General features: G+C 40.6%; 1 protein-coding gene across 1 annotated transcript; it reads left to right on the forward strand.

The window, feature by feature from the left end:
• The first annotated feature begins 3,855 nt into the window (after positions 1 to 3,855).
• Positions 3,856 to 13,096, forward strand: LOC132869027 (cleavage stimulation factor subunit 3-like). The gene is made up of 2 exons (XM_060902386.1): positions 3,856 to 3,864; positions 12,992 to 13,096. The coding sequence occupies exons 1-2, from the start codon at positions 3,856 to 3,858 to the stop codon at positions 13,094 to 13,096; spliced, it is 114 nt and encodes a 37-aa protein (XP_060758369.1).
• The last annotated feature ends 402 nt before the right edge of the window (positions 13,097 to 13,498 follow it).

Here is a 13,498-nt window from a genome sequence, read left to right on the forward strand (position 1 = left end):
ACAAGCAGCAATGTTCTTTTTGGAGAGCAGCCTTTCTCCTTGCAACCCTGCCATGCACATCATTGTTGTTCAGTGTTCTCCTGATGGTGGACTCATGAACATTAACATTAGCCAATGTGAGAGAGGCCTTCAGTTGCTTAGAAGTTACTCTGGGGTCCTTTGTGACCTTGCCGACTATTACATGCCTTGCTCTTGGAGTGATCTTTGCTGGTCGACCACTCCTGGGGAGGGTAACAATGGTCTTGAATTTCCTCCATTTGTACACAATCTGTCTGGCTGTGGATTGGTGGAGTCCAAACTCTTTAGAGATGGTTTTGTAACCTTTTCCAACCTGATGAGCATCAACAATGCTTTTTCTGAGGTCCTCAGAAATCTCCTTTTTTTGTGCCACGATACACTTCCACAAACATATGTTGTGAAGATCAGACTTTGATAGATCCCTGTTCTTTAAATAAAACAGGGTGTCCACTCACACCTGATTGTCATCCCACTGATTGAAAACACCTACTCTAATTTCACCTTCAAATTAACTGCTAATCCTAGAGGTTCACATACTTTTGCCACTCACAGATATGTAATATTGGATCATTTTCCTCAATAAATAAATGACAAAGTATAATATTTTTGTTTCATTTGTTTAACTGGGTTCTCTTTATCTACTTTTAGGACTTGTTTGAAAATCTGACGATGTTTTAGATCATATTTATGCAGAAATATAGAAAATTCTAAAGTGTTCACAAACTTTCAAGCACCACTGTATGTATGAATGTATGTGGTTGTATGCAGTGTTTGATCTGTCTGTGTAGGCTGATAGACACCCATGAAGTAACTCTGAATGAATAATAAAAGTAATTATACTCTATTAGCATATGTACCTTTTAGATAATGGTCAAACAGATATCGATTCAGGGCGGCACGGTGGTGTAGTGGTTAGCGCTGTCGCCTCACAGCAAGAAGGTCCTGGGTTCGAGCCCCAGGGCCAGCGAGGGCCTTTCTATGTGGAGTTTGCATGTTCTCCCCGTGTCCGCGTGGGTTTCCTCCGGGTGCTCCGGTTTCCCCCACAGTCCAAAGACATGCAGGTTAGGTTAACTGGTGACTCTAAATTGACTGTGAGTGTGAATGGTTGTCTGTGTCTATGTGTCAGCCCTGTGATGACCTGGCGACTTGTCCAGGGTGTACCCCGCCTTTCGCCCGTAGTCAGCTGGGATAGGCTCCAGCTTGCCTGCGACCCTGTAGAAGGATAAAGCGGCTAGAGATAATGAGATGAGATGAGATGAGAGATATCGATTCAGTGTCATGACATGTCGATTTCCATTTAGATGATGGTTGAATCACCATTGATTCAGTATATTATTTCAACATGAAATCAACGGAAATTTAAATGTAAGTTTCTATTTAGATGATGGTTGAATCACTATTGATTCAATGCTGATAGGGTTGAAAATTCAACGTTGATTCAATCCAAATTCAAGGGGACACTTTCAATATCATTTCAACATTATTTCAATGTTTTCTGCCAAACGCTATTTCAATGTTGATTCAACTGATTTTTGCTATCTGGGTTCTAAAGGAAAATGTCAGGACATCTGTCCATGAACTGAAACTCAAGAGAAGGTGGGCCATGTAGCAAGACAACGACCCTAAGCACACAAGTCGTTCTACCAAAGAATGGTTAAAGAAGAATAAAGTTAATGTTTTGGAATGGCCAAGTCAATGTCCTGACCTTAATCCAATCGAAATGTTGTGGAAGGACCTGAAGCGAGCAGTTCATGTGAGGAAACCCACCAACATCCCAGAGTTGAAGCTGTTCTGTATGGAGGAATGGGCTAAAATTTCCTCCAGGCCAGTGTGCAGGACTGATCAACAGTTACCGGAAATGTTTAGTTGCAGTTATTGCTGCACAAGGGGGTCACACCAGATACTGAAAGCAAAGGTTCACATACTTTTGCTACTCACAGATATGTAATACTGGATCATTTTCCTCAATAAATAAATGACCAGGTATAATATTTTTGTCTCGTTTGTTTATCTGGATTCTCTTTATCTACTTTTAGGACTTGTGTGAAAATCTGATGATGTTTTAGGTCATATTTATGCAGAAAAATAGAAAATTCTAAAGGGTTCACAAACTTTCAAGCACCACTGTGTGTGTGTGTGTGTGTGTGTGTGTGTGTGTGTGTGTGTGTGTGTGTGTGTTTGATTCTGATGGATGCTGAATGAACTGGCAGATAGGGTCAGGTTCACTTTTTGGGTTTTATTTTGTAACCACAACTCAAACACAGACGTGTTTTAGTGGATTTTAATGAAAGGTTACTGGTACATTTCAGCCTGGGGAAGAAAAACTCTCTTCTCCTCTCCCTCTTTTATCTGTTCCCCATCACTGCATGCGCACACACACACACACACACAGAGCACGTTAATCCACAACAGGTGCTTCCACTTTTTTTCACACTGTGTGTGTGTGTATACACATAGTGTGGAAATATACATGCATACATGTGGCAGTGGGGGCGTGGTCAAGCGCCGGTCTGTGACAGGAGGGCGGAGTCAGGGAAGGTAAGTGGCAGAATCACTATATCTGTGAGTAGCAAAAGTATGTGAACCTTTGCTTTCAGTATCTGGTGTGACCCCCTTGTGCAGCAATAACTGCAACTAAACATTTCCGGTAACTGTTGATCAGTCCTGCACACCGGCTTGGAGGAATTTTAGCCCATTCCTCCATACAGAACAGCTTCAACTCTGGGATGTTGGTGGGTTTCCTCACAAGAACTGCTTGCTTCAGGTCCTTCCACAACATTTTGATCAGATTAAGGTCAGGACTTTGACTTGGCACTATTCTTTAAATTCGTTTCTTAAGACAAGGATTTTTTAAGATTTTACCTTGACAGTTTCGGCGATAAACTTCCACCTTCTTCAAAACAGTCACCAGATGTCGAGTGGTGACGTGCCTTATCAGCTGATGTTACAGTGTGTGTGACAGCGCGTACGCTCCCTCATCCCGGTTCATCATTCTCTGCGCACGCTTTCGTATCTCCACTGCCTCTAAAATCCAACGCTGGAATCTATTTTCTTCAGCGCGAATGACTCTGGCCTCTTCCCAATTCATTATATGATTTTGCCGTTTACAGTGGTCTGAAATGGCTGATTTTAAGTTTTCTTGGTGTGCTTTTTCTTTTTCGGATCTTGTGAGTCTTTTTGTTGTTTCTTTTTCACATTCTATTTGGTGTTCTTTTTTGCGAGTATGGAAGCATCTGCCCGTTTCGCCAATATAAACTTTATTACATGAACGGCAAGGGATTTCATATATGACGTTGCATTTATTGTCCAGTTTTTTTTTGTCTTTGGGGTGAACTAGCAGCTGTCGGAGGTTTTTGTATGGTTTGACCGGGGTGTTGATGTGGTATTTCTTCATGGATCGTTGGATGCGTTCTGTAACTCCTTTTATGTATGGTAGTGTGACAAAGCCTCGGTTTGTTTTTTCTGTGTTTTTCCTTGTTTGTTTGTTTTTTTCCTTTGTTTGTGTCTGTAATTTCCCTTTTCGGATTGCCCACGGTGGCAATTGCCGAAACCGTCAAGGTAACATCTTAAAAAATCCTTGTCTTAAGAAACGAATTTAAAGAATAGTTTCAATAGGTAGACATAATGAACTTTCACTACATATTAAAAATAAGTTATGGAGAAGATTGTGCCAAAGAGGTACGCTACCTGTAAAAGCTAAAGAAAAAATTGGCGCGACAAAGAAACCATCTCCGCTTCAATCTCCGCTGCCGGGACGAGGGCATCATTCCAGCAAGCCTCTACATAAAAAATCCAATTCCAACAAGAAACGCGGAAAGGGCCATCGAAAAAGCACGAATGACTCTGGTAAGAGAAAGCATTAGATGCACGACAAACAAAATCAACAACTTAAATACAGAAATAACACAAAGAACACAAGATTTCAAACGCCGGTACAAACTCAGCAGGGACATGGAAAAAATTATGGAAGAACATCTGAATATAATACAAGAACAAGAATTCTCAAAAACAAAAACACGCCATATTAAAAAACTAAATAGACTTATCAAAAAGAAACAAAATAAATGCAAGGACAAGTAAATAAATGAAAAATGGATTTGCAACCTGTCTAAACACACACTAACAACAGCAGAACACACTATACTCTCACGGGGACTAAACTATGCCATCACACCAAATAAAATCCCGAATGAAGAATTCATATTAGCCACGGAACTAGCATGCAACATGGTACAGGACCAAGGACAGAAGGCCGCATTAAGAAACGAAATAGTATACGAAAAACAAATGAATGAAATGCTCATGGACCCAAACACATATGAAATACTCAAAAAAGACCCGACGGAGGAAAAGAAAAAAAGACTAAAACTATTACTCAAACCGTTAATGGACAACAATAAAATCGATAAACAAACATACAACCACCTCATCCCCACAGCAGACATCACCCCCCGGATATATGGCACATCGAAAATTCATAAACCCGGAGCACCACTAAGACCCATAGTAGACAGTATAGGATCAGTTACTTACAACCTTTCCAAGATGCTGGCAGACATAATTAAACCACTCCTCGGACTCACAGAATACCACTGCAAAAACTCAAAACAACTGGCGAAAGAACTAAAGGAAATCAAGATTAAAAAGGATTAAATTTTCGTATCACATGACGTCATATCCCTCTTTACAAAAACACCAGTCACAAACACTCTCAACATAGTAGAAAACCGGTTAAAAGCAGACAAAACCCTGAAAAAACGTACAAAACTTACAGCACAGGACATAACAAAACTATTACATTTCATTTCCACTTCCACATATTTCCAATTCAGAGGCACAATTTACAGACAAAAAGAGGGATTTGCAATGGGGGACCCGCTATCTACCACTCTATGCAACTTTTTTATGGAGGATCTGGAAACCCGAGCCATAGAAACAGCACCGGATGACTGCAAACCGATCTTCTGGAAAAGATACGTTGATGACATTCTTGAAATAACCAAAACAGGTCACACACAACAATTCACGGATCATCTAAACTCCATAGACAAGACAGGCAACATCAAATTCACACACGAAGAGGAAACGGACAAGACAATAGCTTTTCTGGACCTAAAAATACACCACACAGAAGAAGGGAACATTAAAATCACAACATACAGAAAACCTACACACACCAACCAATATCTACTCTGGACATCTGAACATCCCATCGCACACAAAATGTCAGTAATCAGAACACTATACGACCGAGCACAGAGCATCACGGAGGAGAAAGACAGACAGGAGGAGGAACAACACATCCAACAGGCATTAAAAAACTGCCAATATCCACTGTGGGCAATCCGAAAAGGGAAATTACAGACACAAACAAAGGAAAAAAACAAACAAACAAGGAAAAACACAGAAAAAACAAACCGAGGCTTTGTCACACTACCATACATAAAAGGAGTTACAGAACGCATCCAACGATCCATGAAGAAATACCACATCAACACCCCGGTCAAACCATACAAAAACCTCCGACAGCTGCTAGTTCACCCCAAAGACAAAAAAAAACTGGACAATAAATGCAACGTCATATATGAAATCCCTTGCCGTTCATGTAATAAAGTTTATATTGGCGAAACGGGCAGATGCTTCCATACTCGCAAAAAAGAACACCAAATAGAATGTGAAAAAGAAACAACAAAAAGACTCACAAGATCCGAAAAAGAAAAAGCACACCAAGAAAACTTAAAATCAGCCATTTCAGACCACTGTAAACGGCAAAATCATATAATGAATTGGGAAGAGGCAAGAGTCATTCGTGCTGAAGAAAATAGATTCCAGCATTGGATTTTAGAGGCAGTGGAGATACGAAAGCGTGCGCAGAGAATGATGAACCGGGATGAGGGAGCGTACGCGCTGTCACACACCTGGAGCGCCGTCTTGGAGGAGCGACCTGACAGCAGGAGGCGTGAACTACCTGTCAAATTGGGCGGGACGTTCATGCCTCCTTAGAGTAACATCAGCTGATAAGGCACGTCACCACTCGACATCTGGTGACTGTTTTGAAGAAGGCGGAAGTTTATCGCCGAAACTGTCAAGGTAAAATCTTAAAAAATCCTTGTCTTAAGAAACGAATTTAAAGAATAGTTTCAATAGGTAGACATAATGAACTTTCACTTTGACTTGGCAGTTCCAAAACATTAACTTTATTCTTCTTTAACCATTCTTTGGTAGAAGGACTTGTGTGCTTAGGGTCGTTGTCTTGCTGCATGACCCACCTTCTCTTGAGATTCAATTCATGGACAGATGTCCTGATATTTTCCTTTAGAATTCACTGGTATAATTCAGAATTAATTGTTCCATCAATGGTGGCAAGCCGTCCTGGCCCAGATGCAGCAAAACAGGCCCAAACTGTGATACTACCACCACCATGTTTCACAGATGGGATAAGGTTCTTATGCCGGAATGCAGTGTTTTCATTTCTCCAAACATAATGCTTCTCAATTAAACCAAAAAGTTCTATTTTGGTCTCCTCCATCCACAAAACATTTTTCCAATAGCCTTCTGCCTTGTCCACGTGATCTTTAGCAAACTGCAGACGAGCAGCAATGTTCTTTTTGGAGAGCAGTGGCTTTCTCCTTGCAACCCTGCCATGCACACCATTGTTTTTCAGTGTTCTCCTGATGGTGGACTCATAAACATTAACATTAGCCAATGTGAGAGAGGCCTTCAGTTGCTTAGAAGTTACCCTGGGGTCCTTTGTGACCTCGCCGACTATTACACGCCTTGCTCTTGGAGTGATCTTTGTTGGTCGCCCACTCCTGGGGAGGGTAACAATGGTCTTGAATTTCCTCCTTTTGTAGACAATCTGTTTGACTGTGGATTGGTGGAGTCCAAACTCTTTAGAGATGGTTTTGTAACCTTTTCCATCCTGATGAGCATCAACAACACTTTTTCTGAGGTCCTCAGAAATCTCCTTTGTTCATGCCATGATATAGTTCCATAAACATGTGTTGTGAAGATCAGACTTTGATAGATCCCTGTTCTTTAAATAAAACAGGGTGCCCACTCTCACCTGATTGTCATCCCATTGATTGAAAACACCTGAGTCTAATTTCCCCTTCAAATTAACTGCTCATCCTAGAGGTTCACATACTTTTGCCACTCACAGATATGTAATATTGGCTAATTTTCCTCAATAAATAAATGACCAAGTATAATATTTTTTGTCTCATTTGTTTAACTGGGTTCTCTTTATCTACTTTTCGACTTGTGTGAAAATCTGATTATGTTTTAGGTCATATTTATGCAGAAAGAAAGAAAATTCTAAAGGGTTCACAAACTTTCAAGCGCCACTGTACTTTGTCAAATATGCAATGGGCAAAATTTAAAAGGAAAAATTAGATATGAAATGAAAACACTTTGAAGCATGCCTCTTAATTTTCCAATTCCAGCATGCCAGGAACAGAATCGAGGTCAAATCATGCAACAGTGCCATCTAGTGACCAGCGCCGAAATTGTGGTTTAATGTATCATTGTGAATGGCAGTCACGCAGCAAAACCCTTTATTTTCACTTCTGGTTTGAGTACCAGGATAGTCTAGACCTATATATGACAATATCTTCCTATTTCTATCATTATTACTCATTTTCAGAGGGGATATTTAGGTGTGGAAAGCAGGAGTTTTATTAAGAAATGGGGGGGGTGGAGCAATGCATGTGATACCCAAGTCTGGCTCAGCGGGTGAGAGTGCAGGAGGGGGCATCCCCTTCTCGCTGGTGGGTCTGGGGGTCTTCCCCCATAAAATTTTTAATTTTTAGATTCTCTTTGGTGCAATCTGGTGCATTCTAGGCCCCATTTTCACTGCTGATAATAACCATTTTTGTTGGTATTTTATGGGTGTTTATCAATTTGTGTTTGAAACTGAGTGTATGGCATAACACAATCCAAAATAATAACATGCTAGTCTAATTAATAGCCTACACAAGCATTTGGAATGTCAGCCAATAAAGCATGAATGATTAATGAAACCTGTGTTGTTAAAATAAATAATTTGTTCGTATTAAACTAACCTGCAGAGAGAAAAAAGGTCTAATTATTTATATTTATCTCATCTCATTATCTCAAGCCGCTTTATCCTTCTACAGGGTCGCAGGCAAGCTGGAGCCTATCCCAGCTGACTACGGGCGAAAGGCGGGGTACACCCTGGACAAGTCGCCAGGTCATCACAGGGCTGACACATAGACACAGACAACCATTCACACTCACATTCACACCTACGGTCAATTTAGAGTCACCAGTTAACCTAACCTGCATGTCTTTGGACTGTGGGGGAAACCGGAGCACCCGGAGGAAACCCACGCGGACACGGGGAGAACATGCAAACTCCACACAGAAAGGCCCTCGCCAGCCCCGGGGCTCGAACCCAGGACCTTCTTGCTGTGAGGCGACAGCGCTAACCACTACATCACCGTGCCGCCCTATTTATATTTATTAATAATAAATATGCTACTTCAGCATAGTCCATATATGAGGGAGCGAGAGAGAGAGAACCCATGTTAGACCTTTGCACCTTTGTACATGCCAACTCATTCATACAGTGGTGCTTGAAAGTTTGTGAACTCTTTCGAATTTTTATATATTTCTGCATAAATATGACCTAAAACATCATCAGATTTTCACACAAGTCCTTAAAGTAGATAAAGAGAACCCAGTTAAACAAACGAGACAATAATATTATACTTGGTCATTTATTTATTGAGGAAAATGGTCCAATATTACATATCTGTGAGTGGCAAAAGTATGTGAACCTCTAGGATTAGCAGTTAATTTGAAGGTGAAATTAGAGTCAGGTGTTTTCAATCAATGGGTTGACAATCAGGTGTGAGTGGGCACCCTGTTTTATTTAAAGAACAGGAATCTATCAAAGTCTGATCTTCACAACACATTTGTGGAAGTGTATCATGGCACAAACAAAGGAGATTTCTGAGGAACTCAGAAAAAGAGTTGTTGTTGCTCATCAGGCTGGAAAAGGTTACAAAACCATCTCTAAAGAGTTTGGACTCCACCGATCCACAATCAGATAGATTGTGTATAAATGGAGGAAATTCAAGACCATTGTTACCCTCCCAGGAGTGGTTGACCAACAAAGATCACTCCAAGAGCAAGGCGTGTAATAACCGGCAAGGTCGCAAAGGATCCCAGGGTACCTTCTAAGCAACTGAAGGCCTCTCTCACATTGGCTAATGTTAATGTTCATGGGTCCACCATCAGGAGAACACTGAACAACAACGGTGTGCATGGCAGGGTTGCAAGGAGAAAGCCACTGTTCTCCAAAAAGAACATAGCTGCTCATCTGCAGTTTGCTAAAGATCATGTGGACAAGCCAGAAGGCTTTTGGAAAAATATTTTGTGGATGGATGAGACCAAAATAGAACTTTTTGTTTTAAATGAGAAGCATTATGTTTGGAGAAAGGAAAACACTGCATTCCAGCATAAGAACCTTATCCCATCTGTGAAACATGGTGGTAGTAGTATCATGGTTTGGACCTGTTTTGCTGCATCTGGGCCAGGACGGCTTGCCATCATTGATGGAACAATGAATTCTGAATTATACCAGCAAATTCTAAAGGAAAATGTCAGGACATCTGTCCATGAACTGAATCTCAAGAGACGGTGGGTCATGCAGCAAGACAACGACCCTAAGCACAGAAGTCATTCTACCAAAGAATGGTTAAAGAAGAATAAAGTTAATGTTTTGGAATGGCCAAGTCAAAGTCCTGACCTTAATCCAGTCAAAATGTTGTGGAAGGACTTGAAGCAAGCAGTTCATGTGAGGAAACCCACCAACATCCCAGAGTTGAAGCTGTTCTAAAATTCCTCCAAGCCGGTGTGCAGGACTGATCAACAGTTACCAGAAATGTTTAGTTGCAGTTATTGCTGCACAAGGGGGTCACACTAGATACTGAAACTAAAGGTTCACATACTTTTGCCACTCACAGATATGTAATATTGGATCATTTTCCTCAATAAATAAGTGACCAAGTATAATATTTTTGTCTCATTTGTTTAACTGGGTTCCCTTTATCTAATTTTAGGACTTGTCTGAAAATCTGATGATGTTTTAGGTCATATTTATGCAGAAATATAGAAAATTCTAAAGGGTTCACAACCTTTCAAGCACCACTGTATTTACTTCTGTATTGTGACTATTTTTCTACATTGTAGAACAATACTGAAGACATCAAAACTATGAAATAACACATGTAACAGATATGGAATTTTGTAATAAACAGAAAAGTGTTCAAAACAAAATACATTTTCTGTTTTAGATTCTTCGAATTAGCACAGTTTACCTTGATGACGCTTTGCACACTATTGGCATTATCTTAACCAGCTTCATGAGGTAGTCACCCATAATGCTTTTCAATTAACAGGTGTGCCTCATCAGAAGTTAATTCATGGAATTTCTTGCCTTCTTAATGTGTTTGAGGCAAACAGTCAATAGTAAATAATAAAAATCCAGTAAATAGCCACACACACTATCTTTTATATATTTTTGTCTATCTTCTATAAATTTCCTGCATGATATAAAGATATGTTCCACTGTCTCAGCCTCATGGCATTAATTGCAAAGACCTATTCAGTGTTTTACTGTGACAAAATGTGCTGTGCCCAATTCTCCTCCTGGTTATTATTACTTGCTATTTTCATTTTGTTCCCCGATTTCTTATCATATAGTACCTACTTTGTTTTGAATCAAGTGTAAGTGTCTCTTTCATTACATTGTCCTGGTACTATTGCCAATTCTGATTCACCTTTCTCTACAGTATACCTTTCCCCTCCTTGACAAAAGTACATGCCATCATCAATTCTACCTTCTTATTTGTTACTGCAGTCTCATTTCCATCAGTGAAAACCAGATAACTCAATGCCCTTCTGTCTCCTTCCATTTTTTTCATCATTCCCCCACACCTCTCCCACCTGAGTTGCATTTCCTATTGAGTCGCAGTATTTCATCCAGTATGTCCTTTTTGCCTGTATTATTGTCCTCCTTACTCCTGCCTGGGCTTGTTTATACTAAATCATATGTTGAAATTATGAGTTCTTTTAACTAGTTTAAATGATTAATATCTTCTCACTACTTCCTTACACTTGTCATCCCTCCATGCTACTACTTTCTTCTTTAACCTACCTTTTCTTTTAAGGATGGATTCTGCTGCAGCTGATGGTATGCCTTGCTTTGTTTTATTGTCAAGTGTTTCTATACTCACTCTTTTCTCATCCTGATTTGGAGATGTGTCACTTTCTTCTATAAATCTCTCCCAATTAGCTTTCTCATCCACTTCCCAGGTATGCCCTCTGTGGTCACTGGGGTGGCAATATTTATCTTGCACCAGACTGGGTAGTGATCACTCCCTCTTGGTATACTCTTCAGTCACATACTGATGCTATGGTATTTGATACAAATGTAAGATCAAGGTCTTTTCCTGTATTAACAGCAAATCTTGTTTTACTGCCATCATTTACGCATACTAAATTCTTCTCATCGAACAACTCTTCATTACATGACCATTAATGTCTGTTGTCTTCAAGCCATGCTGATATGTGTAATACTTATTGGACTTGAGGTAACTTCTTTGGGGCAGCCATGGCCTAAAGGTTAGAGAGGTGAGTTTGCTGGTTTGAGTCCCTGGACTGGAATAATAATATGTGGATAAGGGAAGAATGAATGAACAGTGCCTTCCTCTCCCTCTATATCCACAGCTGAAGAGCCCTTGAGCAAGGCACCTAACCCTAACTGGGTGCTGGAGTGCAGCTGCTCACGTGTGTGTGTGTGTGTGTGTGTGTGTGTTCATTGCTTCGGACTGGTTAAATTTCCTTTCAGAGATGACTAAAGTGATAGAACAATTAGATCGCTTAAGGCATGAATGGGGATCAAGCCCAAACACCTTCCCACTTGGCCATCATGCCTGAGCATGATGTGTGTGCCTGTGTCATGGTCATTAAAATCACCACCCCAAACAATGTTACTATTAGTCTGCCCTTCTATCTCCTCAGACTTGCTTAATTTTCATCTTTTGTACACATTTTAGTAATTCGCATTCACTAATTCTTTTCACATCCTATACCCAAAACTCATCAGTTTTCTTTTCTCATCCCTCCACCTCCAATCTCAGCATTCCATTAAGCAATGCCTTAGAGCCCTTCTCTTCCCTTGCTTATCAAATCTTCTACACTAGATACCTCTTTTTGCTTCCTCTTAGAACTTCTCATCTTCCTGGCTGTACTCCCTTCAACCACCTCTTCCTATTCACTCTCCCTCCTTTCATTATCCTCACTAACCTCTATGCTGTCATTGTCATCATCCATCTCCCTCCCTGCTATCCTGCCAGAGCTTGTACTCTGCAGGATATGCAGAGTATGCCCCAAAGCTGTTTGGTCTGATAATAAAGTCACATTACCCAGAGCAGTGGGCAGCTATGCTACAGTGCCTGGGCAGCAGTTGGGGGTTAGATGTCTTGCTCAAGGGCACTTCAAGGCTGCCTCATGTTAACTTAACTGCATGTCTTTGAACTGTGGGGGAAACCGAAGCACCCAGGGGAAACCCACACAGACACGGGGAGAACATGCAAACTCCACACAGAAAGCCCCCATTGGCCGGTGGGCTCAAACCAAGAACCTTCTTGCTGTGAGGCAACAGTACTAACCACTATGCTGTCCAAGTAGAGGAGGGCTCTGAAGTTTTAGAACCCTGCTGGATAAATGATAAAAGAACAAACTTTTTATATGGAATAAGATATCAAATGGAGTTCCATATATTTCACAAACAAGGCTCTGCTATCATGCCATTTACTAGGTTGCCATCTCAAAAGTGGTCTTATGAGCATGTTTGAGATATTCTATCATGAGGCACACAAAGCTTTCGTTTATGTTGATTTGTTCATCTGTTGATCTCATTTGCAATTTATTTCCATGGCAGGCTGCAGAGTATAATCCAGAAAAGGTGAAGAAGGCAGAGAAGTTGGAAGAAAACCCATATGACCTGGACGCATGGAACATACTGATTCAAGAAGCACAGGTTTAGTGACACAGGGTTGTATTCCTTTTTACCCAGGGACACTTAATCGAGGAGTTGAAATCAGGATGGTGGAGAGGGTTTGTCTATCTGACGCTGCCTTAAATAAACTGATGATTTTCTTTCATGTAAGTAAATGCATTTTACATCTTCTAGAACCAACCTATAGATAAAGCAATCAGAAATCTCCTTTGTTTGTGCCATGATACATTTCCACAAGTCGGCATACTGACCAAATGATCCATACTGTGTAAATACACATACCGGTACACACACACACACACACACACACACACACACACACACGTGTGTGTGTGTGTGTGTGTGTGTATATACAGTATATACAGCCGCTTGTGTATATCTCTAGCTGCTTTATCCTGTTCTACAGGGTTGCAGGCAAGCTGGAGCCTA

The sequence above is a fragment of the Neoarius graeffei genome, chromosome 20 (assembly GCF_027579695.1).
Source record: "Neoarius graeffei isolate fNeoGra1 chromosome 20, fNeoGra1.pri, whole genome shotgun sequence".
Lineage (NCBI taxonomy): Eukaryota > Metazoa > Chordata > Actinopteri > Siluriformes > Ariidae > Neoarius > Neoarius graeffei.